At 42.5% G+C, this 27,856-nt stretch overlaps 1 protein-coding gene and 1 pseudogene across 6 annotated transcripts in view; one reads left to right on the top strand and one right to left on the bottom strand.

Annotated features, from left to right (window-relative positions):
* SLC25A16 (solute carrier family 25 member 16) overlaps window positions 1-27,856 on the top strand; it is a 56,037-nt gene that overhangs the window by 15,833 nt on the left and 12,348 nt on the right. For all 5 annotated transcript variants that reach the window (XM_030798147.1, XM_030798148.1, XM_030798145.1 and 2 more), the window contains exons 3-8: window positions 5,900-6,033; window positions 8,697-8,760; window positions 19,771-19,892; window positions 20,144-20,210; window positions 25,024-25,186; window positions 26,450-26,518. In XM_030798147.1, coding sequence (XP_030654007.1) covers window positions 5,900-6,033; window positions 8,697-8,760; window positions 19,771-19,892; window positions 20,144-20,210; window positions 25,024-25,186; window positions 26,450-26,518 — 619 coding nt within the window. The remainder of the gene's footprint in view (window positions 1-5,899; window positions 6,034-8,696; window positions 8,761-19,770; window positions 19,893-20,143; window positions 20,211-25,023; window positions 25,187-26,449; window positions 26,519-27,856) is intronic.
* LOC115831192 lies at window positions 12,556-14,303 on the bottom strand (annotated as a pseudogene). Its single transcript, XR_004026700.1, has one exon. The product of XR_004026700.1 is annotated as a 60S ribosomal protein L26-like (transcript).

Below are 27,856 nucleotides of genomic sequence, written 5' to 3'. Positions count from 1 at the left end.
TGGAATAATCTCAGCTCACTGCAAGCTCTGCCTCCCGGGTTCATGCCATTCTCCTGCCTCAGCCTCCCGAGTAGCTGGGACTAAAGGCGCCTACCACCATGCCCGGCTAATTTTTTTGTATTTTTAGTAGAGACGGGGTTTCACCATGTTAGCCAGGATGGTCTCGATCTCCTGACCTCCTGATCTGACCACCTCGGCCTCCCAAATTGCTGGGTTTATAGGCGTGAGCCACTGTGCCTGGCCCCAGCCGACATTTTTAATAGTGAGGAAGTCTGTACTTTCAAATAGAAAAATTGCAACTATCTTCATATCCAGGAATGAATTATCTTTTATCTTTAATTTAGTTTTTATTAGATTTATTTATTTATTTATTTATTTGCGACAGGGTGTCTTAAATATTTGGAGAGACAAGGTCTCACTATGTTGCCAAAGCTGGTCTCAAACTTTTGGGCTCAAGCTGTCTGACCCACCTGCCTTGGCCTCCCAAAGTTCTTTGATTACTGGCATGAGCCACTGCACCCTGCCTCTGCAATGAATTCTTCCTCACACGGTTTATTGCTCATGTATACAAAGAATCAAAATTAAATGTGTGTAAGCCTAGCCAATATGGTGAAGCCCCGTCTCTACTAAAAATACAAAAATTATCCAGGCATGGTGGCGCACACCTGTAATCCCAGCTACTGAGGAGGCTGAGGCAGGAGAATTGCTTGAACCCAGGAGGTAGAGGTTGCAGTGAGCCAAGATTGTGCCACTGTACTCCAGCCTGGGTGATAGAGCGAGACCCCATCTTAAAAAAAAAAAAATTAAATGCATGTGGTTGCATGTACCTGTTGTCCCAGTACTTTTGGGAGGCTGAGGTGGGAGACTTGTTTGATCCCAAGCATTTGAGGCTGCAGTGAGCGGTGATCGTGCCACTGCACTCCAGCCTGGGCAACAGAGTGAGACTGTCTCCAAAAAAGAAAGAATTAGACCTGTGAACTTATTGAGAGATTATAAAAAACTGGAAAGGAAGGAAATTATTTTCTTTTGTTGTCTAAATTGAGGATAAAAGGGAGAAGAATGATATTACCCAGTGTCTTGGGGTGTTTTACAATGACCCTGCATATCAGTGTCTGAACAGGATTCTTTTATTCCTTTAGCCTCCTCCCCGTGCTGATGTGTGTTGTTTTGTTTCCTGATTTGCAATCATTAGGTTACACATTCATATTAGATTTCACGCTCTATAGGGTTGCATGCCATGGGTTACAGTGTACCCTGGTTACAGTATACCCTACAAGGCATATAAAATTTGGAGTAGAATTCCTGGAGTGCAACAGTGAACTGTTGTAGTCTTTGGAGTGTCCTCTATTTTTAATATATACAAGCCCCCTCAGAAAAATAAATCTGTATTGGTGGCTTTTTATTTAATTTAATTTTTCTTTTTTGAGACGGCGTTTCACTCTTGTTGTCTAGGCTGGAGTGCAATGGCATGATCTTGGCTCACTGCAACCTCCACCTCCCAGGTTCAAGGCCAGATTCTCCTGCCTCAGCCTCCTGAGTAGCTGCAATTACAAGTGCCTGCCACCAAGCCCTGCTAATTTTTAGTATGTTTAGTACAGACGGGGTTTCACTGTGTTGGCCAGGCTGGTCTCAACCTCCTGACCTTGTGATCTGCCTGCTTCAGCCTCCCAAAGTGCTGGGATTATAGGCGTGAGCCACTGCACCCGGCTTTAATTTATTTTTAAAATGCTTTTAAGCATTTTATTCCAGGTACCTCCCCACTTTTTGTAGGTATAAGATAGTTTTTTTAGCTGGGCGCGGTGGCTCACACTTGTAATCCCAGCACTTTGGGAGGCCAAGGCGGGCGGATCACGAGGTCAGGAGATTGAGACCATGGTGAAACCCTGTCTCTACTAAAAATACAAAAAATTAGCCGGGCGTGGTAGCTAAAAAAGATAGTTTTTTTAATTTTGCTCTTTTCGAAAAATTTTTTCATGTATTTATTTATTTTGAGACGGAGTCTTGCTCTGTCGCCCAGGCTGGAGTGCAGTGGCATGATCTCGGCTCACTGCGACCTCCACCTCCCGGATTCAAGCATTTCTCCTGCCTCAGCCTCTCAAGTAGCTAGGACTACAGCTGCATGCCACCACGCCTGGCTGATCTTTTGTATTTTCAGTAGAGATGGAGTTTTGCCGTGTTAGCCAGGATGGTCTCGATCTCCTGACCTGGTGATCCGCCTGCTTCGGCCTCCCAAAGTGCTGGGATTACAGGCGTGAGCCACTGCACCCGGCCCATTTTTTAATTTTTTGAGACGTAGTTTCACTCTTGTCACCCAGGCTGTAGTGCAATGGCACGATCTTGGCTCACTGCAACCTTGGCCTTCCAGGTTCAAGCAATTCTCCTGCCTCAGCCTCCCGAGTAGCTGGGAGTACAGGTGTTTGCCACCACACCTGGCTAATTTTTTTTTTTTGTATTTTTAGAGACGTTTCATCATGTTGCCAGCTGGTCTCGACTCCAACCGCAGATATCCCCCCTCCCTGCACATGGCCTCTGGTTTTTCAAATGACAGGATTTCTTTCCTCCTTCTTATAGGCCTTCCCAAAGGTTTTAGCTTTTGGGATGATTTTTGTTACCAGGTGGTGCGTGGCCACTGCAACCTCCGCCTCCTGGTTTCAGCATTCCCTGCCTAGCCCCAGTAGCTGGGATTACAGGTGTGTGCTGGGCTAATTTTTGTATTTTTAGTAGAGACGAGGTTTCACCATGTTGGTCAGGCTGGTCTCGAACTCCTGACTTCGTGATCTGCCTGCCTTGGCCTCCCAAAGTGCTGGGATTACAGGCATGAGCCACCGTGCCTGGCCTTTGTCTTTTTTTTTTAAATATATATGTATATTATATATATATTTTTTTTTTTTTTTTTTTTTTTTGAGACATGGTCTTATTCTGTCACCCAGGCTGGAGTGCAGTGTTGTGATCACAGCTCACTGCAGCCTCTACCTCCTGGGCCCAAGTAATCTTCCTGCCTCAGCCTCCCGAATTGCTGGGACTAAAGGCGAGCGCCACCACACAGAGCTAACTTTTATGTTTTTTTGTAGAGATCGTGTCTCACTATGTTGTCTTGGTTGGTGTCAAATTCCTGGGCTCAAGCAATCCTCCCACCTTGGCCCCACAAAGTGCTCAGATTATTGGCATGAGCTACTGTGCCTGGTTATAGTTCTTATTTTAAATTAAAATTATTTTCCTCAAATTATAAGGAAGGAGTATATTTAAAATTTCTCCTTGTCCCAATTTGTTTTGTTTCTTTGAGACAGAGTTTCACTCTTGTTGCCCAGGCTGGAGTGCAGTGTCGCGATCTTGGCTCACTGCAACCTCCGTCTCGCAGGTTCGAACAGTTCTCCTGCTTCAGCCTCCCCAGTAGCTGGGATTACAGGCACCCGCCACCACTTCCATGTAATTTTTGTATTTTTAGTAGAGACCGTGTTTCCCCATGTTGGTCAGGCTGGTCTTGAACTCCTGACCTCAAGTGATCCGCCGCCTCTGCCTCCCAAAGTGCTGAGAATAAAGACATGAGCCACTGCACCTGACCCCTTATTTTTAGAAGTAATGTATCTATTTCACTTCTACTAATGGTTTCTCTTAAAATGCTTTTAACAAAATTTGCGACAATCAAAAAATTTTAAGTAATAACATAATAAACATATGTGGATCTGCAACAGAGCTTTGGAAATAAACATTGTCAGTGTAGTTGAAACCCCCTCAATACCTCTACCTTATCATTAGCCTTCCTGTCTCTGCTAGGTCATTGCTCTAAATTTGATTACCCTTTAATTGTTATAAACACTTTTGAATCAAATTAAACAGGGCTTAACCTTTGTGTCCGCTTCCAGCAAAAAGAAGTTTTAATAGAATTCTTTTTTTTTTTTTGAGATGGAGTTTCCCACTTGTTGCCCAAGCTGGAGTGCAATGGCACAATCTCGGCCCACTGCAACCTCCGCCTCCCGGGTTCAAGCGATTCTCCTGCCTCAGCCTCCCCAGTAGCTGGGATCAGAGGCACCCGCCACCATGCCTGGATAATTTCTTTGTATCTTTAGTAGAGATGGGGTTTCTCCATGTTGGTCAAGCTGGTCTCAAACTCCCAACCGTAGGTGATCCACCCTCCTCGGCCTCCCAAAGTGCTGAGATAACAGGTTTGAGTCACCCTGCCCAGCCTAGAATTCTTTTTCTTTTTTTTTAAAGCTTCCTGTTACTCTCCTATCCACATTTTGTATCCTCTGTTCTCTTGATGAGTTGACACTTTTATTGGTATGAATTGTTTTTCTGTTATTATAGTCATACATTTTACTTTTTACATATGTCATAAACTCCAGATTGCATTGCCATAATTTTTGTTCAAACCAGCAGTTATCTTTTTGTTTGTTTTTTTGAGATGGAGTCTCACTCTATCACCCAGGCTGGAGTGTAGTGGTGCAATCTCGGCTCACTGCAACCTCTGCCTCCTGCTTCAGACTCCTGAGTAGCTGGGATTACAGGTGCATGACACCATGCCTGCCTAATTTTTGTATTTTTAGTAGAGACAGGGTTTCACCATACTGCCCAGGCTGGTCTCAAACTCCTGACCTCAGGTGATCCACCTGCCTTGTCCTACCAATGTGCTGGGATTATAGGCATGAGCCACCACGCAAGGCCAGAATTCTTCTTACCAGAATGTTAGTCCATTTAGCTATCTGCTTTTGGGATATATCTTTTGGATATATATCTTTATATAAGTACCTACAATTTTAATTACTGAGAAGGGCTGAAAAGGTTATTTGCAGTCTAAAATTTGAAATGAACCTGGTGATTTCCTTTCATATTTGATCAAAAGTTTGCTTGAAAAATTTGAAAGGGAACCTGAATTTAAATTGTTGAGTAATGGAAGTAGTAATGTGTTTTTGAGAAGTCTGTATACTGCTTGTAGGATTAGTGACTGATGTTAATAGAGTAATAAAGATATCACTATATATACATGTATCTATATATTTTTTACTTGTCAGTTGGAAAGCTCAGAATATCACTGTATATAGATTACAACTCAGCCCTTTGTTTATCATTATTCCTGAAGTGTCCTAATAATGAAAATTGGCCCCAACACTTAAAGAGTATTAATAGGTTGTCTTTTTATTTGCTTGTTTTATTTAAAAGTCTCTTTATGTAAACAAACAAAACACATGTATCTGGGTAGGCCTCTGAAACCTTCCTTCATCCTTCCAGATAAAGAGTAGATCATCTTCAGAACCAGGCACGGTGGGTCATGCCTGTAATCCCAGCACTTTGGGAGGCCGAGACGGGTGGATCACGAGGTCAGGAGTTCGAGACCAGCCTGGCCAACATTGTGAAACCCCGTTTCTACTAAAATTGCAAAAATTAGCTGGGCGTGGTGGCAGGTGCGTGTAATCCCAGCTACTTGGGAGGCTGAGGCAGGAGAATCATTTGAACCTGGGAGGCGGAGGTTGCAGTGAGCCCAGATGGTGCCACTGTACTCCAGCCGGGGCAACATGAGTGAAACTCTGTCTGGAAAAAAAAAAAAAAAAAAAAAAGAGTAGATCATCTTTAGTGCAAACCTGGACCTTGCATATATTTCTATTGTTAATATTTATTTTTAGATTGCTATAGTTTAATATAATTTGCTATTATAAATAGAATTTACTGTAATTTGTAGCTGTTTCTACAGTAGGTTTTATATGGGGTGTGCTTATTTATATTATTTGGATATATGATGTATTTTTAGTAGGTTTAACTGTTTTATAGAAATTACGATTCATGTAATCCCTCAAGCAGAATTATATCCCGAGTGATGGCACATTAATCTTTCTCTGTGATTGTCATGAAAATTTAGATTTAGATAATTTTCTCTGTTTTAACAGCATTTTTCCTCTAAAAATAGGAGTATTTTCTGCATTGCGTGCTGTTCCTCAAAAAGAAGGATTCCTTGGATTGTATAAAGGAAATGGTGCAATGATGATTCGAATCTTTCCCTATGGTGCAATCCAGTTTATGGCATTTGAACATTATAAAACGGTAGTTAAACTTTGATCTTTTCTCTTTTGCGTTCTTGAATATCATGCATGCTTGACCAGGCATTTGCTTTGGACATTTAAAAATATGTAAAAGTTTCATATTTTTAAAAAGTTAAATTTTTTTTTTTTTAAATTTTTGAGACAGAGTCTCGCTGCCCAGGCTGGGGTACAGTGTCACGATTTTGAAAGGCTCACTGCAACCTCCGCCTCCTGGGTTCAAGCAATTCTCCTGCCTCAGCCTCCTGAGTAGCTGGGATTACAGGCCTGTGCCATCATGCCTGGCTACTTTTTGTATTTTTAGTAGAGACAGTGTTTTGCCATTTTGGCCAGGCTTGTCTCGAACTCCTGGCCTCCCAAAGTGTTGGGATTGCAGGCATGAGCCATGGTACCAGGCCAAAAAGTTACTTTGGATATAGCAATGCCTTTTTAAAGGAAGAAGACTTGTGATAGCCTAAGGTTTTAAATATAACTTGTCTTTGGAGTTACTGATTCCAGAATTGTTAGTCATTTATGAGTTATTTATTTAATTTAATTTAATTTTATTTTTTGAGACAGAGTCTCACTCTGTTGCCCAGGCTGGAGTGCAGTAGTGCACTTTCGGCTCACTGCTACCTCCATCTCCTGGGTTCAAGCAATTCTTTGCCTCAGCCTCTTGAGTAGCTGGAATTACAGGCGCCCGCCACCACACCCAGCTAATTTTCATAGTTTTAGTAGAGACAGGGTTTCACCATCTTGGCCAGGCTGGTCCTGAACTCCTGACCGTGTGATCCACCCGCCTCGGTCTCCTAAAATGCTGGGATTACAGGCTTGAGCACCGTGCCTGGCCTTTATTTATTTAATTTTTGAGATGGAGTTTCACTTTTGTTCCCTAGGCTGGAGTGTAATGACATGATCTCAGCTCACTGCAATCTCTGCCTTCTAGATTCTTACAGGCATGCACCAGGATGCCTGGCTAATTTTGTATTTTTAATAAAGGCGGGGTTTCACCATGTTGGTCAGGCTGGTCTGAAACTCCTGATGTCAGGTGATCTTCCCACCTTGGCCTCCCAAAGTCTTGGGATTACAGGCATAGCCACTGCACCCGGCCAGGTAAATTCTTTATGTTCACTCCTAATGAATGAAAGCTAGAGTATCTTTAAAGAAGATAATAATAAATCCATAAAATGTTAATATATTTTTAATGTGTTTCCCTTCCCTCCTTCCCTCCCTCTTTTCTTTTCTTTTCTTTTCTTTCTTTTTTGAGATAGTTTCTCTGTCACCTAGGCTGGAGTGCAGTGACGTGGTCCTGGCTTACTGCAGCCTTAACCTCATGGGCTCAAGCAATTCTCCCACTTCAGCCTCCTGAGTAACTGACACTAGAGGCATGTGCCACCACCCCCGGCTAATTTGTTGTTTCTTTCTTTTTCAGTGGTGGAGAAGCGGCCTGGCTAATTTTTAAAAAAATATTTTGTAGAGATGGGGTCTCACTGTGTTGCCCATGCTAGTCTCGAACTCCTGGGCCCAAGCCATCCATGGGCCCCAGCCTTTAGTGTGCTTTTCGTTACTCAATTGTAGGAGAGGAACGCTGTGACTTTGGATTTTCTTATTAAATAAAATAGTGAAACTGGCTGGGCGCAGTGGCTCATGCTTGTAATCACAGCACTTTGGGAGGCCGAGGCGAGAGGATCAGCTGAGGTCAGAAGTTTGAGACCAGCCTGACCAACATGGAGAGACCCCTTCTCTACCAAAAATACAAAATTAGCTGGATGTGGTGGCGCATGCCTATAATCCCAGCTACTCAGGAGGCTGAGGCAGGATTATCGCTTGAACCCGGGATAGGGAGGTTGCAATGAGCCAAGAATAGGGAGGTTGCAGTGAGCCAAGATCGTGCCATTGCACTCCAGCCTGGGTAACAGAGTGAGACTCCGTCTCAAAAAAAAAAAACAAAAACAAAAACAAGCAGCAGAGATCGGAACAACATTCTAAGCTAGTCAGCCAGAGAGAATTGATGCCATTTGTGTATCAGGACTTCATTGTCTATAGAGCATTTAAAAAATAAAATAAGAAATTAGGCTGGGTGTGGTGGCTTACGCCTATAATCCCAGCACTTTGAGAGGCCGAGGTGGGTGGATCACTTGAAGTCAGGAGTTCAAGACCAGCCTGACCAATATGGTGAAACCCCGTCTCTACTAAAAAATAAAAAATTAGCCGGGCATAATGGCGTGCGGCTGTAGTCCCAGCTACTTGGGAGGCTGAGGCAGGAGAATCGCTTGAATCTAGGTTACAGTGAGCCGAGATCGCGCCACTGCAATCCAGCCTGGGACACAGAGCGAGATTCTGTCTCAAAAAAAAAAAAAAAAAAAAAAGTAGCAGTTTATTCCTACTACCCCCAGTCACTTGTTAAAGGCTTGTGTTCCTTAATACACAGTATCGTATACTTAGCAATTCTAAGCTAGCTTGCTTCTGCAGAAATGCAAAAAATTAAAGCAGAGACTACAGAGGAAATATCCCCTTCTGCTGTGATATAACACTGCCAAGCTGTATTTAATTGTGCTCATTTCGTTCACATTTATTAATTTTCTTTTTATTAGTCCTATAACTCTTGAAATAAATGTTCATTATTAAACAGTGAAATGGGCAGCATTTAAAAAATATCTCATTTAATTCAGTGTTCTTGTTTTCTAGTTAATTACTACGAAGCTGGGAATTTCGGGTCATGTGCACAGATTAATGGCTGGATCCATGGCAGGTAAGAGGAGTTAGGTGTATTTTATTTCTGACAGATTAATTTTCTATTAAAATACTTAATTTGGTTTAGATTATATGAGTGGCATTGGGGAAAGCACAGGTTGCAGGTGTCCTGTGACTTGTATTTTTTCCTGGGTGCATCCTCAAAAAAAGGTATGCATTAAAATAAAAAGTGTGACATTGATTTAGTAGCACACATTTGTTGTTTTTCTATATTCAGTTATATATATGAAATTATCAGTACGCCAACTGAAAAAGAGTCATTTTACAGTAGAGGATAAGGAGTAGTCTCAACTTATAACTATGTGAAAAGCTTGCATTCTCTTTGACAATTCAACTTTTGGAAATGTTTAAAAATTAAAAAAATTTTTTTGAAGGCTAGTCATGTAATGCAGTGTGAGTGGAGAAAAAAACAAAACTAACTGATTGTGATCAATGAGTTTTAAACATCACTGCACTTCACTTGGACCAGCCATTACTTTTCAAAATTTCTTTTTTCTTTAAAAATATTGTAATGAATTATAATGACTAAAGCAATAACTACTCCTATACAGTAAAAATAGTTGCATTCTCTAGAGACAGCCATAATTAGCAATTTCTTTCCTTCTTCTTTCCTTTCCTTCTCTCCCTTTCCCCTCCCCTCCCCCTCCCCTCCCCTCCCCTCCCCTCCCCTCCCCTCCCCTCCGCTCCCCTCCTCTCCCCTCCTCTCCTCTCCCTTTTTGAGACAGGGTCTGGGTCTGTCTCCCAGTCTGGAGTGCAGTGGCATGATCACAACTCACTGCAGCCTTCACTTCCCAGGCTCAAGCCATCCTCCTATCTCAGCCTCCCAAAAGTAGCTGGGACTATAGGCACATGCCACCATACCCAGCTAATTTTTATATTTTCTGTAGAAATGGGCATTTGTCATGTTGCCCAGGCTGGTCTCAAACTCCTCAAATTCTCACCTGGCCTATTTCTGTTTTTTTTTTTTTTTTTTTTTGAGACGGAGTCTTGCTCTGTCGCCCAGGCTGGAGTGCAGTGGCGCAATCTCGGCTCACTGCAAGCTCCGCCTCCCAGGTTCATGCCATTCTCCTGCCTCAGCCTCTCTGAGTAGCTGGGACTACAGGCGCCCGCCACCATGCCCGGCTAATTTTTTTGTATTTTTAGTAGAGACGGGGTTTCACCGTGGTCTCGATCTCCTGACCTTGTGATCCGCCTGCCTCGGCCTCCCAAAGTGCTGGGATTACAAGCGTGAGCCACCGCACCCAGCCTGTTTTTTAAATATTCATTTTTCTGAGTTTGGGAGTTAGGACATTAGTTGTTTTTCTTTCAGATATTGTTAATATTTTATTTCCCAGTTTTAGATTTGACCTTTGGTTCTATGATTTAAAAAAAAAATCATCTAAGATTTTTTTCCCTATACAGAAGTTTACATGGCCAAACATGTTAGTTTTTTTCCTCTGGTACTTCTTTTTTTTTTTTTTTTTTTTTTGAGACGGAGTCTCGCTCTGTTGCCCAGGCTGGAGTGCAGTGGCGCAATCTCGGCTCACTGCAAGCTCCGCCTCCCGGGTTCATGCCATTCTCCTGCCTCAGCCTCTCTGAGTAGCTGGGACTACAGGCGCCCGCCACCACGCCTGGCTAATTTTTTTTTTTGTATTTTTAGTAGAGACGGGATTTCACTGTGGTCTCGATCTCCTGACCTCGTGATCCACCCGCCTCAGCCTCCCAAAGTGCTGGGATTACAAGCGTGAGCCACTGTGCCCGGCCTCCTCTGGTACTTCTAAATTTTGTGTTGTGTGTAGAAATTCCCTCCCCATTCTAAGGTAAAGACATTTAGTCGTGTTTTACTTTTTCTTTTTTTTTTTGAGACGGAGTCTTGTTCTGTTGCCCAGGCTGGAGTGCAGTGGCACGATCTCAGCTCACTGCAACCTCTGCCTCCCAGGTTCAAGCGATCCTCCTGCCTCAGCCCTCCAGTAGCTGGGATTACAGGCTTGCAACACCATGCCCGGCTGATTTTTGTATTTTCAGTAGAGATGGGGTTTCGCCACATTGGCCAGGCTGGTCTCGAACTCCTGATTTCAGGTATCCACCCTCCTCGGCCTCCCAAAATGTAGGATTACAGGCGTGAGCCACCGTGCCCAGCCCTAGTCATGTTTTTCTACTAAAACTATTTGTTTTGGCATGTTGATCTTATGTTTACTTTTATAGAGGGAGTGAGGGATGGATGGAATAAGTTTTCCATATGACTTGTCAGTTGTGCCAACATTATTCGCTCAAGCAACTTTTTTGCCAGAAAAAGTTATTTTAGAGATGGAGTCTTGCTCTGTTGCCCAGGATGGCTTAAACTCCTGGATTCAAGTGATCTTCCTGCTTCAGCCTCTGAAAGTGCTGGGACTAGAGAGGCACACACTACTGCACCCATTTGAACATTCAAATTTTGAGTCAAATTCTCCCAACATTCCTTCCTTTCCCTTCCTTTCCCTTCCTTTCCCTCCTCTCCCCTCCCCTCCCCTCCCCTCCCCTCCCCTCCCTTCCCTTCATTCTCTCCTCTCCTCTTCTCCTCTTTCTCTCCTTTTTCTCACTGTCCTTTTTTTTTTTTTTTTTTTAAGATAGGCTCTCGTTCTGTCTCTCCTCTCCTCTTCACCTCTTTCTCTCCTTTTTGTCACTGTCCTTTTTTTTTTTTTAAGATAGGCTCTCGTTCTGTCACCCAGGCTGAGTGGTGGGATGAGTTTGCACTCAGCCTGGCTGACAGAACTCCTGACCTGTAATATTTGGACACTCGACATGGAGTCCACAGGACAATATTATGAGGAAAGTTCTATGATTTATTTTCATTTTACAGAAGAGCAATGTTAGAAAGTTTCCAAATTTTTCAATGTGTTATTTTGTATATCCCTTTTTTTTGTTTTTTTTTCTTTGAGATGGAGTCCCTCTCTGTTGCCCAGGCTGGAGTGCAGTGGCACAATCTCGGCTCACTGCAACCCCCGCCTCCTGGGTTCAAGTGATTCTCCAGCCTCAGCTTGCGGAGTAGCTGGGATTACAGGCATATGCCACATGCCTGGCTAATTTTTGTATTTTTAGTAGAGGCGGGGTTTCACCATGTTGGCCAGGTTGGTCTCAAACTCCTGATCTCAGGTGATTCGCCCACCTCAGCCCTCCAAAGTGCTGGAATTACAGGTGTGAGTCACCGCATGCATCCTGTAATTATCCTTTTTTCTTCTTTTTTTGAGACGGAGTCTCCCTCTGTCGCCCAGGCTGGAGTGCAGTGGTGGAATCTCGCTCACTGCAATCTCCGCTTCCTGGGTTCATGAGATTCTTCTGCCTCAGCCTCCTGAGTAGCTGGGATTACGGGCGCGTGCCACATGCCTGGCTAATTTTTGGATTTTTAGTAGAGACGGAGTTTCAATATGTTGGCCAGGCTGGTCTTGAACTCCGACCTCAGGTGATCTGCCTGCCTCGGCCTCCCAAAGTGCTAGGATTACAGGCGTGAGCCTCCGTGCCCGGCCTGGTCTCGAACTTCTGACCTCAGGTGATCCACCTGCCTCAGCCTCCCAAAGTGCTACAGGCGTGAGCCATGGTGCCTGTCCTATAATCAGGTTCTAATCCTCCTATTAAAAATTTAATTCAGGGCCGGGCACAGTAGCTCTTGCCTGTAATCCCAGCACTTTGGGAGGCCAAGGCGGGTAGATCACCTGAGGTCAGGAGTTTGAGACCAGCCTAGCCAACATGGTGAAACCCTGTCTGTAGTAAAAATACAAAAATTGGCCGGGCATGGTGGTCGGCGCCTGTAATCCCAGCTACTTGGGAGGCTGAGGCAGGAGAATCGCTTGAACCTGGGAAGTGGTGGTTGCAAGTGAGCCCAGATCACGCCACTGCACTCCACCCTTGGCAACAGAGCTAGACTTTGTATAACTATGTTTAAGTAATTACAATTTATATTTTTCTCCTGTGATTGAAACACTTGAAATGGATCTTATGATTAATTTATGTCTGGCATCTTTGCTCCTCTACTTTGATAAGGTTTCTAAATGTAACTTCGGAAATTTTATATTTGCCAAAGTAAAAAGTGGTGTTTTTTATGATCATTTTAATGTAGCTTATTTTAAAGCTTTTTAAAAACTTTTTCCCTGTCCCTCGTCCTACAACTACAATCCAATACATAATCAATCTCAGTTGGCCAGCAAAAGGAAACCTATAGATTGAGATCAAGGTTTGTATTTTCTTTTTTTTATTTCAAGTTTTTATCAAAGCTTGTATATAAGATTACTTTATTCCTGCCTCTTCTCAATTGTTTCTTCCCTGTATTTGCCCTTTTCCTTTCCTACTTGGCGAGATTTGGCTTTCTGTTCAGGAATCTTTTTGCCGTCTTTGTCCAGTTTTAGCCTAGTGAGAACCACCTTGCTGTGGTGAATGTCTACATGGATAGTTGTGCCATTAGCCTTTTCCCACTGCACCCATTCAATGTAGATGACATATTTCTTCCTGTAAGCCTGGACTATTTTGCCAATTTGCTGACCTTTATAGTGTCCTCATACAACCTGACCTTCATCAAAACCTTTCGGATGGGCATGGATACCACATTGTACTTCTCTCTCAGCTCTTTGGAAAGAAGGGAAGACATAATCTTCCTGCTAATGTTGGAAGTTGCATTGAAATGCCTTTTGCGTTTCTTGCCTCGGTTGGAAGTCACAAAAGGATTGAACTTCATTTTGGCCGCTCCTGCTTTGGTGATGGCCGCAAAAGGGAAGAGAAGGGTTTGTATTTTTAAGGAAGGTCTGCTTCTTTCCCCACGTATGTTTTAGTTGTCTGAAATCCATCTGGCTCTGCCAGTTTCCATGGAACTGAATGTGACAAGATAAAGGGTAGAAAAAAAAGAAGGAAAGTGTTAGAACCTGGAAGTGATGAGCTGAGTTCCGCTTGTTGCGCTCTTTGGTCTGCTCCTACTTGATGTTCCAGTCCAAAGCTTGGTGGTTGAGTGGATAGAACACTTGCTAGGATCCTGCCTGGCCTCCATTACTCACCTTCCCTTTGACCATGGGCAGATCACCCAAAACCTCTGTAACTTGCCTCTATGTTTGTTAAAGTGGAGCTTGTGGTTTCTCTCTCTCTCTCCCTCAACCCTCCTTTTTCCCATTCTTTTTCCTCTATCTCAGTTGTTCTGAGGGTCAGCATAAAGAATTGCTGTAAAAACAGTCTGAAAGATCTGAAGTCCTCCATGAACACAAGGGAATGTTATTAATCATTCCATGCCAATGACTTTTTGGATGCTTTTAAGTCAGCAACCTGAATTCTTTATTCTCCTTTTTGTTTCGTTTGTAATGTAGGGAATATTTTAGTTGTAAATAATGGTGATATTCAAAATATTTAACAACCACTATGGCAAAGGCAGTAGCCAGTCACAGCAGAGGCTGGACATCTGCAATCCGAATGACCGTACGGTATACTCCAATGATTATTAGAACCACGTGCTGACTGTACTTTGAGAATCTCAAAGAGGCTTGGAGGCACCTTTCCCAAATAACTTTTTTTTTTTTTTTTTTTTTTCAGATACAGGGTTTTGCTCTGTTGCCCAGGCTGGAGTGCAGTGCTGAGATGATAGTTCACTGCAGCCTCTAACTCCTGGGCTCAAGCAGTCCTCCCCGCTCAGCCTCCTGGGTAGCTGGAACTGCAGGCACATGCCATCATGCCTGTTTTTTTGTAGAGACAGAAAAAAGAGAGGTTATTTTGCTCAGACTGGTCTTGAACTCCTGGCCTGAAGCAATCCTCCCATCTCAACCTCCCAAGTAGCTAGGACTACAGACACGTGCCACTGCGCCTGGCCTTCCAAATACTTTTATATTTAAAAGAGAATTCTAGGGCTGGGCACGGTGACAGAATGAGACTCTGTCTCAGAAAAAAAAAAAAAGAAAAGAAAAGAAAAAATTAAAAATAAAAAAATATCTCCCTTGAGCTCTGATCCAGAATTCAAAAGCAACAAGCTTCCTACATGTTTGGAAAAATTGCTTTTCTGAGCTGGTAGTCCAACTCTTGAATTTTTGAAAATTGGAATGTAGGTAAGTTCTGATTAATAGAATTTGAGTCCTGGTTTGTGGGAGTGGGCGAGTGGCATGATGCTTAGACCTCTACTCTTAAGTCCTTTGGCTTTTTGACTTATGTTGTACAGGTATCAGAGATCTGTGATTTCTATGTGAGAATCCTGTACAAAAGGCATATACTCTATAAACCCAGTTCTTTGGGAGGCTAAGGAGGGAGGATTGCTTGAGCCCAGGAATTCAAGACTAGCCTGGGCAACACAATGAGACCTCATTTCCTCAAAAATAAAAATAAAGGCAGGGCACAGTAGGTAATCCTAGCACTTTGGGAGGTCAAGGCGGGGTGGATCACGAGGTCAGGAGTTCAAGACCAGCCTGGCCAACATGATGAAACCCCGTCTCTACTAAAAATACAAAAATTAAGCAGGTGTCTTGACGCACGCCTGTAATCCCAACTACTTGGGAGCCTGAGGCAGGAGAATTGCTTGAACCCGGGAGGCGGAGGTTTCAATGAGCCGAGATCACATCACTGCATTCCAGCTTGGGTAACAGAATAAGAATCCGTCTTGGAAAAAAAAAATTAAAAAAAAAAAAAAGATGTTAGAAGTAAGAAGAAAAAGACATACAGTTATTTATTCTTTTGTGTTATAATGGTTTCTATTGTGGCTCATGAGTGTCATAACTGAATTTTTTCTCCCTAGAACCTACTCTAAGAACATAATTTTAGTTGTCACACTCATCAGAGATTGCACACAACTATAGACAGGTGTATTTTGGTTGTTCATAACTGATATTTAGTCAACCTCGAAGTAATAACGTGTTTCCGAAGGACAAACTGTTGTAGAACTGGACTCCCTTGGACTCCTACTCCAGACCAATTTGCTTAGCTTTGTGGCTTAGCTTTTGTATCTATGATGCTTGGAGCCCTTCTTTTGTCTAAAGTATATATTTAGAATCTATGTATTTTTGTCAAACTTTAATCTCTTTGAATATGTACATGGACTCTGGATGCTGCTCCCACTATGTCAGCCTCAGATGGGAATGGAGGGTGGTGAGAAGCCATCTTTGAGAACAAATCCACTTACGTATTCATTGAGAAGTTGCGGGAGAGGATGAATTGATGAGGGTCTGTAAATGTCCATATACTTCAACCCTGTGTTATGCAATTTCTGATCTTAATTTCTTCTTTCCCTTTACTCTCTCCTTGTAATGTTAGTTCCTTTTTTAAGAAATCCTTTGTAGCTGGGTGGGGTGATGCACACCTGTGATCCCAGCAACTTGGGAGGCTGAGGTAGGAGGAACATTTGAGCCCAGGAGTTTGAGGCTGCAGTGTGCAGTGATCACACCACTACATTCCAGCCTGGGTGACAGAGCGAGACCCCATCTCAACAAAAAGAAGAAAAAAAGTCTTTTGTGTTTATTTCTGGAATGCAATAAAATTCATAATTCCCATACTTTCTAAATATGATCTCTAATGTAATTGCTGGTTAAAATATGTTCTCAGGTTTCCCATAACTCCTGGGATTCTAGACTATAGAGACAGTAAGATGATGAGAATTTAGAGAAAAAAGTCTGACTTTGTTTAGATTCATCTTTATGTCCTTAGTTTCTTGACTTAAGGGAGGGAAAGAGAGGAGTTTGCACATTCATAAAAATTGAAAGCAAGTCTCAGCTTGATTAAGGCTCATTGCTTCCCGGTAGGTAAACATATTCTACTATTTGTATTGGATTGTAGTTGTAAACTGAGGGAAGAAGAAAGCTGTTACCACCACTATTGAAGGTAAGCAGTTTCTGATTTGCCTTATTTGTACATCGAGGGCTTTTTTGGCCTTCCTAAAATAAGTGTTAGATAGAATAGTAAGGAGTGTGTGAATGGAGAAAAGAGGCCCAATGGGAGACAGTAGCTTCATGAATTGAAAACCTCAGTCACCCACTGAATGATTGTTGTGGATGTCAGTCTGATCACTAGCAGCAGGCAAGATGAATTCCCACGTTGTTACATAATCCTCTTCAGTAATTCTCTGATTGTGCTTCCCTTTTAATTCAAATTTGTGAGCTTTGATGTGCAGGAGACAGATGGGGGGGCAAGGGGATGCAAGAAGAGGAGATAAATAAATTGATTCTCAAAGGAAAGGGTTAAAAAGTACATAGTTTCAATAGAATACATGAGAATCATAGCTAACACTTACATCTAACCTTTACTATGTACCAGGAATTATTTTAAGCATTTACATATGTTAGCTCACCTAATCTTTACAAAACTCTGATTTGGGTACCCACTTATTATGATACTCATTTGACAGATAACAGGATTGAAACCCAGGTTAAGTAAGTTGATCAGGGTCATATATCTAGTTAGTAGTAGAGTCTAATTTGAAGCAAGGAGGTGCACTCTAGAGTTTATACTCTTTTCTCTTTTTTTTTGAGACATAGTCTTACTCTGTTGCCCAGGCTGGAATGCAGTGGCATGATCTCGGCTCACTGCAATCTCTGCCTCCCGGGTTCAAGGATTCCCTGCTTCAGGCTTCTGAGTAGCTGGGATTACAGGTACCCACCATCACGCCTGGCTAATTTTTGTGTTTTTAGTAGAGACAGGGTTTCACTGTGTTGCCCAGACTGATCTCCAACTCCTGGTCTCAAGTGATCCACCCACCTTGGCCTCTCAAAGTGCTGGGATTACAGGCGTGAGCCACTGTGTACAGCCCTAGAGTATATACTCTTTTAACTTTGACCATTTTGGTCAATTTTGATTATAAGTCAAAAGTTAATAGTTTATTATTATTATTTTTTGAGACAGAGTCTGGCTTTGTCTCCCAGACTGGAGTGCAGTGGTGTGATCTTGGCTCACCGCAACCTCTGCCTTCCAGGTTCAAGGATTCTCCTGCCTCAGCCTCCTGAGTAGAGTAGCTGAGATTACAGGTGCCCACCACCACACCTGGTTAATTTTTGTATTTTTAGTAGAGATGGGGTTTCACCATATTGGCCAGGCTGGTCTGGAACTTCTGACCTCAAGTGATCCGCCTACCTCGGTCTCCCAAAGTGCTGGGATTACAGATGTGAGTCACCGCACCCGGCCTATTTTTTAAATAAATACTAAGTTTTACTATGTTGCCTAGGCTGTTCTTGAACTTTTGGGCTCAAGCGATCTGTTCACCTCAGCCTCCCAAAGTGCTGGGATTAAAAAGAGTGAGCCATGGTACCCACACACCTCCTTTACCTTTACAAATTTCTGGGTACTCTTGTTTCCTACCAGTTCATTATTTAACCACTACAGTAACTCCCACAGTGATTTTCTTTTCTTTTCACTTTTTTTATTTTTATTTTTTTAGATGCAGTTTTACTCTTGTCGCCCAGGCTGGAGTGCAGTGGCATGATCTCGGCTCACTGCAACTTCCATCTCCTGGGTTCAAGTGATTCTCTTGCCTCAGCCTCCCAAGTAGCTGGGACTGCAGGCGCGTGCCACCATGCCCAGCTAATTTTTGTATTTTTAGTAGAGATGGGGTTTCACCATGTTGGCCAGGCTGGTCTTGAACTCCTGACCTCAGGTGATCTGTCCACCTCAGCCTCCCAAAGTGTTGGGACTATAGGCGTGAGCATGCCTAGCTCCCACAGTGATTTTCTATTAAACCTCTTCCTTCCTTCCTTCCTTCCTTCCTTCCTTCCTTCCTTCCTTCCATCCTTCCTTCCTTCCTTCCTTCCTTCCTTCCTTCCTTCCTTCCTTCCTTCCTTCCTTCTTTCCTTCCTTCCTTCCTTCCTGTCTTTCTCTCTCTCTCTCTTTCTGTCTCTCTCTCTCCTCCCCTCCTTTCCTTTCCTTTCCTGGACTCTCACTCTGTTGCCAGGCTGGACTGCAGTGGCGTGATCTTGGCTCACTGCAACCTCCGCCTCCTGGGTTCAAGTGATTCTCCTGCATCAGCCTCCCGACTAGCTGGGACTACAAGCATGGGCTGCCACACCCAGCTAATTTTTGTATTTTTTTTTTTTTTTCTTTGAGACGGAGTCTTACTGTCGCCCAGGCTGGAGTGCAGTGGCGCCACCTCGGCTCACTGCAAGCTCCGCCTCCCGGGTTCACGCCATTCTCCTGCCTCAGCCTCTCCGAGTAGCTGGGACTACAGGCACCCGCCACTACGCCCGGCTAATTTTTGTATTTTTTAGTAGAGACGGGGTTTCACCGTGGTCTCGATCTCCTGACCTCGTGATCCGCCCGCCTCGGCCTCCCAAAGTGCTGGGATTACAAGCGTGAGCCACCGCGCCAGCCTAATTTTTGTATTTTTAATAGAGACGGGGTTTCACCATGTTGGCCAGGATGGTCTCGATCTCTTGACCTCATAATCCACCCACCTCGGCCTCCCAAAGTGCTGGGATTACAGGCGTGAGCCACCATGCCTGGCCTATTAAACCACCTTCAGCCAGTAACCAGAAAACTTGGAACATGGGAAAAGGAATTAAGAAATAGATGGAGTTGGGCTGGGTGTAGATTACTTATAATACCTAAAATAATGTAAATGCTATGTAAATACTTGTTATACTATATGGTTTAGGAAATAGTGACCAAAAAATCTGTACATGTTCAGTACAGATGCAACCATCGTAGACCTCACTACATTTTCCATCCATGATTGCTTCAGTCCATGGATGTGGAAACCGTGGATCAGGAGGACCTACTGTGTTTCCTTTCTGATATCTTAACTGGGAATACATAAATAGTAGAATAATGTTTTTTAAAAAAATCTCATGATTCCCTTACACTGTACACTGTACCATTTTGGTGCTAACAGTATAACTTCACAGTGAGAAGAACTTGAAAACATTTTTTACAAACTGACCCTTCACTTACTAGGTTGTTTTCTATCTAATGATATGGTATAATTCTGTCAGTAATATTACCTTTGATTTTATTGGGTTTTCACCATTGCCATAATATTGAGAATAATACTAATGATAGGGGAATATATGTATATATCAAAATTTTTTTTACCTTTAAATTTCTACTTTCTTTTCAGGTATGACAGCGGTTATCTGTACTTACCCTCTTGACATGGTTAGGGTCCGCCTAGCATTCCAGGTGAAAGGGGAACACACCTATACAGGAATTATTCATGCATTCAAAACAATTTATGCAAAGGTATTTCATATTTACCTTCCTCATCTATAACATGCCCTTTTACACTTAGCAAAATATTTTGAATGTCATATAAATAATTATTCTTTTACTTATAATTATTGATGTTAATAACAATAATTATGAAAACACATCTTTGTGTTTCAGGGTGGATCCCAGAATAATTTTTCTGTTATAAAGTGTGATTTTGTTCTTTGATGTTAATGATAATGAGCACAATGTAATCTCACTTGCAATTTTCCTTCACTCAAAAGGAAGGTGGTTTCTTTGGATTTTACAGAGGTCTGATGCCTACTATTTTAGGAATGGCTCCATATGCAGGTATGTTTCAAATTTGCCAGAATCCTAATTTGTGTGTTTAAAATTTGTTACCTTTTTTTTTTTTCTGAAATGGTAATATAAAAAGATGCTATCTGTTAAGTACTTTTAATAAGAAATGATTTATGCATGGTCACATAATAATTTGGATATAAAGATGACTATTCATGGATAATAAGTGGAAAAGTACTTTACATCTTTTTCTTAATATCTGAGCCAGCTGTAGTCTTGTTAACAAACACTTACGTTAGATGATGTTAAACATTTAGTTTTTATGAGCATGTTAATTAAAAATAGGAGTGAAAAGTGGTTTTTGTCTCATTATAAATAATGAAGACTTATGGCAAATTTTGAAAATATAGAAAAGTAGAAAGAAGAAAAATAAGGATACCTGTAATTCTCTAGTCTCCATTTATTACCTTGTTTACAGTCCTGTGTTTTTTTTTGTTGTTGTTGTTGTTTTGTTTTTTTTTGTTTTTTTTTTTTTTGAGACGGGGTTTCGCCCTTGTTGCCCAAGCTGGAGTGCAATGGCGTGATCTCGGCTCACTGCAACCTCCACCTGCTGGGTTCAAGCGATTCTCCTGCCCATGGTCAGGCTGGTCTCAAACTCCCGACCTCAGGTGATCTACCCGACTTGGCCTCCCAAAGTGCTGGGATTACAGGCGTGAGCCACTGTGCCCGGCAGTCCTGTTTTTTTTTTAAACTAAACTTTTTATTTTGAGGTAATTGTGGATTTACATACAGTTGTGTTACAAGACAAAATTGCAGCCAGTTTAGTTTAAACATCTCAGTTGGCTTTATTTTGCAATTCTAGAATTGGGCAATACTTCATTTCATAAAAATAGAGTAAGTGTTGGAATGACTAGACCCGAAGGAGTTGATTTTATATAGAGGAAGGGTTGAAGAAAGCAGAAACAATGAACAAGCTGGTTGCTCAGTTCACAGTTACTATCCTTGTAAGTTGGGGACAGGAAGAATAAAATAGAAAAATTACTAGTTAACTTCAGGTTATATTAGGCTACCTTCTTTGTGTAAGTATTAAAGCAAAAGGAGCCGGGTGTGGTGGCTCAAGCCTGTAATCCCAGCACTTTTGGAGGCCAAGGTGGGTGGATCACCTGAGTTCACGAGTTTAAGACTGGCCTGGCCAACATGATGAAACCCCATCTCTACTAAAAATACAAAAATTAGCTGGCTTGGTGGCGTGTGCCTGTAATCCCAGCTACTCGGGAGGTTGTGGCAGGAGAATCATTTGAACTGAGGAGGTGGAGGTTGTGGTGAGCCGAGATCCCGCCGCTGCACTCCAGCCTGGGTGAAAGAGTGAGACTCCATTTCTAAATCAGTCAGTCAATCAATCAATCAATCAAGCAAGCAAGCAAGCAGAGAGAAGTTTACTATCAAGCTTATTCAAGATTGAAACTGGCCTGTTAGGGAAAGCGGCTGTCACTTCTTTCTCCTAATTTCTCAGGTCAGGTAACAACTGGTTTTAGTTTGGTAGTGTGGAACTTAAGCATGGTGACTCTGTTTTGATTTTTAGTCTGGTCTGTTAGGGCCTAGTGTAGGAGCTTCATCCAAAAGAATGGACACCCTCCTGGGTGACAAGAGTGAGACCTTGTCTCTAAAAGTCAAACAAACAAAAAAGCAACAACAAGGGCCGGCGTGGTGGCTCATGCCTATAATCCCAGCACTTTGTGAGGCCAAGGCAGGTGGATCACCTGAGGTCAGGAGTTCGAGACCAGCCTGACCAACATGGAGAAACACCATCTCTACTAAAAATACAAAATTAGCTGGGCATGGTCGTGCATGCCTGTAATCCCAGCTACTTGGGAGGCTGAGGCAGGAGAATTGCTTGAACCCAGGAGGCAGAGGTTGCAGTGAGCCAAGATTGCGCCATCACACTCCAGTCTGGGCCACAAGAGCAAAAGTCTGTCTCAAAAAAGAAAAAAAAAGCAACAACCAAAAAACAGTGCACTAATAGCAAACTAAAATGTGGTGTGGACAGGCATGGTGGCTCACACCTATAATCCTAGCACTTTGGGAGGCTGAGGCAGGAGGATTACTTGAGCCTAGGAATTTGAGACCAGCCTTGGCAACATGGGGAGAATCTGTCTCTACAAATAATTTTCTAAAATTAGCCAGGCTTGGTGGTCCCAGCTACTTGAGAAGCTGAGTTAAGAGGATTGCCTGAGCCCAGGAGGTTGAGGCTTCAGCGAGCTGTGATCGTGCCACTATACTCCAGCCTGAATGACAGAGTAAGACCCTGTCCCAGTTGTATTTTTTTTTAGCTGTTCTAGTGGTTCAGAAATTCAAATTTTAAGGTAGTCGAATGCATCAATCTATTCTTTTATGGATAGTCTTTATTGTGTCAAAAAATATTTTCTTCTGAGAATGATTTTTAATGTTTAGCATTTTATATATATGCCACTAATCTGTCTGGAAGTATTTGTTTTCTTTGTTAAGGAAGTTTTTTTTTTTTCCCCTTCACTTTTGACTTGGCACCATTTTATAAATAGTCTCTTCCTGGCCGGGTGCAGTGGCTCACGCCTGTAATCCCAGCAGTTTGGGAGGCCGAGGGGGAGTGGATCATGAGGTCAGGAGTTCGAGACCAACCTGACCAACATGATGAAACGCCGTCTCTACTAAAAATACAAAAATTAGCCAGGTGTGGTGGCGCACGGCTGTAATCCCAGCTACTCAGGAGGCTGAGGCAAGAGAATCGCTTGAACCCAAGAGGCGGAGGCTGCAGTGAGCCAAGATCGTACCATTGCACTCCAGCCTGGGTGACAAGAGTAAAACTCTGTTTCAAAAAAAAAAAAAAAGTCTCTTCTTTTCCCAGTCATCTTAAAATAATAATATTAGTGCAGAGTTTTTTTTTTGTTTGTTTTTTCTTTGACATAGAGTCTCGCTGTGTTGCCCAGGCTGGAGTGCAGTGGTGCAATCATAGCTGAGTGCAGTGGTGCAATCACGGCTCACTGCAGCCTTGACCTCCCCCACGTCAGCCGTCTGAGTAACTGGGACTACAGACACGTAACACTGCATCTACCTCCTTTAAAACATTTTTTATAGTGATGAGTTCTCACTATATTACCCAGGCTGGTCTCAAACTCCTGAGCTTGAGCAGTCCTCCCACCTTAGCCTCAATAAGTGTTAGGATTACAGGTGTGAGCTACCACATGGGCTAGGGCAGTTTCATAATGAGTTTTTATATTTGGTAAGAGAAATCCCTTATGAATCTTTTTTTTTTTTTTTTTTTTTTTTAAGACAGTCTCACTCTGTTGCCAGGCTGGAGTGCAGTGTTGCAATCTCAGCTCACTGCATCCTCCGCCTCCCAGGTTCAAGCAATTCTCTTGCCTCAGCCTCCTGAGTATCTGAGACTACAGGCGCGTGCCACCACACCCAGCTAATATTTGTATTTTTTGTAAAGACAGGGTTTCACCACGTTGGCCAGGATGGTCTCAGACTCCTGACCTTGTGATCTGCCTGCCTCAGCCTCCCAAAGTGCTGGGATTACAGGCATGAGCCACCGCGCCTAGCCAATTCAATAAACATTACAATATCTTGAGTAATGCTTAGTTGGGAGGAACGCTTGAATTTCATATTTATTTACTTTTTTCCCTGCCTGAATTTCATTCTTAATTTTATTAATAAACAAACTTAATGGTTCTAGTAAAATCATGTAATATTTAACAAGCACTACCTGCATACTATTTTTATTAGATTCTACATGTTTTGTGAATTAACATAAACGCTTCTCTCATGGTCACAATTCTTCCTTGAAGACAAACTTAGACACTTAGTTAAAATAAAAATGCTTTTTCACTTCTTAATTTTTGCCTGTATCTTACATTATCACCGTAACTGTTTTTTTGTTTTGTTTTGTTTTGTGTTTGAGACGGAGTTTCGCTCTTGTTGCCCAGGCTGGAGTGCAATGGCGTGATCTCAGCTCACCGCAAACTCCGCCTCCTGGGTTCAAATGATTCTCCTGCTTCAGCCTCCTGAGTAGCTGGGATTACAGGCATGCGCCACCACACCCGATTAATTTTGTATTTTTAGTAGAGACAGGTTTCTCTATGTTGGTCAGGCTGGTCTTGAACTCCTGACCTCAGGTAATCTGCCCACCTCAGCCTCCCAAAGTGTTGGGATTACAGGTGTGAGCCACCACGCCTGGCCATTATTGTTATTTTAAATGTTAAGTTGTCACATTTCCTTGTAATTAATAATCATGAATTTAATTTTTCTCATGTGAAACCTTAGGAAACTTTATTTTTTTCACATATAAAGTGACATTATATTCACTATAGCCTCCTTAAGTGCAGTAAACTGCAGTGGTGCATGAAAACCAAAGCTATAATTTTTTATTGGTGGAAATTTTATCATCTTTAGGTTATTTATATATACAAATCTTTCTATTTTAAATTAAGCCAAACACCAGAAATTAGGAAATGTGTTTATTATTTAAGAATGGTGCCGGGCGCGGTGGCTCAAGCCTGTAATCCCAGCACTTTGGGTGGCCGAGGCGGGCGGATCACGAGGTCAGGAGATCGAGACCATGGTGAAACCCCGTCTCTACTAAAAATACAAAAAAAAATTAGCCGGGCGTGGTGGCGGGCGCCTGTAGTCCCAGCTACTCGGAGAGGCTGAGGCAGGAGAATGGCGTGAACCCGGGAGGCGGAGCTTGCAGTGAGCCGAGATGGCGCCACTGCACTCCAGCCTGGGCGACAGAGCAAGACTCCATCTCAAAAAAAAAAAAAAAGAATGGTGTCTTTTTCACAGCTCCCCTATGTTAAGCATCATGGTGAATTTATTTTTTGTTTTTCAGGTGTTTCATTTTTTACTTTTGGTACCTTGAAGAGTGTTGGGCTTTCCCATGCTCCTACCCTTCTTGGCAGACCTTCATCAGACAATCCTAATGTCTTAGTTTTGAAAACTCACGTAAACTTACTTTGTGGTGGTGTTGCTGGAGCAATAGCGCAGACAATATCGTAAGTTTCTTCACCAACTTAATTTAATCAAATTATAGTTACCCAGTCCTGATTTTCAGCATTGGTTAATCATTTATTTTTTTCTAATAGATTATTCAAAAAGAGGATCCCTTGCAAAATATAAGTATCAATTTAATACATTTTTTCAGATGTGTGTGCACTTTAAGCATATTATAAATAATTACATGTTTGGATGCAGTAGCGCTGCCTGTTGTCCCAGCTACTTGGGAGACTGTGGCAGGAGGATTGCTTGAGCCCAGGAGTTTGAGGCCAGTCTGGGAGACATAGTGAGACCTTGCCCCTAAGAAAAAAAGAAAGAGGGCGGGCGTGGTGGCTCACGTCTGTAATCCCAGCAGTTTGGGAGGCTGAGGCGGGTGGATCACAAGGTCAAGAGATCAAGACCATCTGGCTAACATGGTGAAAACCCGTCTTTACTAAAAACACAAAAATTAGCTGGGTGTGGTGGCAGCCACCTGTAATCCCAGCTACTCGGGAGGTCGAGGCAGAGAATTGTTGGAACCTGGGAGGTGGAGGTTGCAGTGAGCCAAGAATGCGTCACTGCACTCCAGCCTGGGCGACAGAGTGAGACTCCGTCTCAAAAAAAAAAAAAAAAAGAGATTGCATTTGTATATTGTATATTTAATTTCAGGCAATTATCTGTATTATTAGTTTTAGCCCTTATGGAAAATTTTGTATTGGTCTACTGTATTCAAGGGGACTTGCTGCATAACATTAGAGCAATTCTCAACTGGGGGTGATTTTACCACCAGTGGACATTTGTTAATGTCTGGAGACATTTTTGGTTGTCACAGCTGGCAGAGTGCTACTGGCATTTAGTGGGAAGAGGTCAGGGATGTGCTTAAACATCTCTAGTGCACAGGATAGTTCCCCACAACAAAGGATGATCCAACCGAAAATGTCAGTAGTGCCAGTGTTGAGAAACTGTATATTAGTGTTCAACAATGAAAAGCAACCAGTTTGTTTTTTCAGAAACTGACATTCAATTTGGCCTTTAGGAATGAACAGAACTTGATATTACGGTGATGGGAGAGAAGAATCCTCTAATCAGAGGGATCACATAAGCAAAGATCTCTGTTTTGTTCATTGGTTTTATTCATATGCCTATGTCCCGACTCCTAGGTTAGACAGAACAATAAGAGCAGTAACACATTATTTCTTTGAGTTTATAGGGCTTTGTATTCAATAGTTGTTGAGTAGAAAACCAAAAATTTTTAATTCTTTATGTCTTTTTTCTTCTTTTAGCTACCCATTTGATGTGACTCGTCGGCGAATGCAATTAGGAACTGTTCTGCCAGAATTTGAAAAGTGCCTGTAAGTTCATATATGTCATTGTTCATTTTCTTTAGGAAATGTAACATTAAACTCAGTAAGGAGATAGGACTCTAGTTTGACCAATAGTCTGTATCTTCCATTTGATCTCCCAAAGTTTATTTTGGTAATGTTATAAGATTATAATCAGGCAATCAGGTTCTTTTTTTTTTTTTTTTTTTTTTTTGAGATGCAGTCTTACTCTGTCACCCGGGCTGGAGTGCAGTGGCGTGGTCTTGGCTAACTGTAACCTCCGCCTCCCGGGTTCAAATGATTTTTTTGCCTCAGTCTTCCAAGCAGCTGGGATTACAGGCACCCACCACCATGACTGGCTAATTTTTGTATTTTTAGTAGAAACAAGGTTTCACCATGTTGGCCAGGCTGGTCTTGAACTCCTGACCTCAAGTGATCTGCCTGCCTGGCTGGTCTATAATCAGGTTCTAATCCTCCTGTTAAAAATTTAATTTAGGGCCAGGCATGATAGCTCGTGCTTGTAATCCTAGCACTTTGGGAAGCCGAGGAGGGCATATCACCTGAGGTCAGGAGTTTGAGACCAGCCTGGCCAACATGATGAAACCCCGTCTGTACTAAAAATACAAAAATTAGCCAGATGTGGTGTTGGGCGCCTGTAATCCCATCTACTAGGGAGTTGGAGGTTGCAGTCAGCCAATTTGGCGACAGAGCGAGACTCCATCTCAATAAAACAAAAAAAACAAAAACAAACAAAAAAAACAAAGAAAATATTAAATTTAGGCTAGTTGTGGTAGCTCATGCCTGTAATCTGAGCAATTTGGGAGGCCAAGGTGGGAAGATCATTTGAGCTCAGGATTCCAAGACCAGCCCAGGCAACACAGTGAGACCTTGTCTCTATATAAAAAAAATATTATTTTAGAGCTTTTTTTTTTTTGAGACAAAGTCTCGCTCTTATCCCCCAGGCTGGAGTACAATGGCACTATCTCGGCTCACTGCAACCTCCGCCTTCCGGGTTCAAGCTATTCTCCTGCCTCAGCCTCCCGAGTACCTGGGATTACAAGTACCTGCCACCACGCCTGGCTAATTTTTGTCATTTTTAGGAGAGACGGCGTTTCACCATGTTGGCAAGGCTGGTCTAGTACTCCTGACCTCAGGTGATCCGCCCACCTCGGTCTCCCAAAATGCGCCTCCACGCCCAGCCAGTTTTTTAAAAAAGTAATATAATGTGAGCTACATGTTTAATTTAAAATTTTTTGTAGCCAAATTTTTAAAAAGTATAAAAAGAAATATTGGCTGGACGTGATGGCTCACGCCTGTAATCCCAGCACTTTGGGAGGCCGAGGTGGGCGGATCAGGAGGTCAGGAGAT

Source organism: Nomascus leucogenys, chromosome 18, assembly GCF_006542625.1.
Source record: "Nomascus leucogenys isolate Asia chromosome 18, Asia_NLE_v1, whole genome shotgun sequence".
Lineage (NCBI taxonomy): Eukaryota > Metazoa > Chordata > Mammalia > Primates > Hylobatidae > Nomascus > Nomascus leucogenys.
Note: the sequence above shows the minus strand (reverse complement) of the source record. Positions and strands in the feature narration are given on the sequence as shown.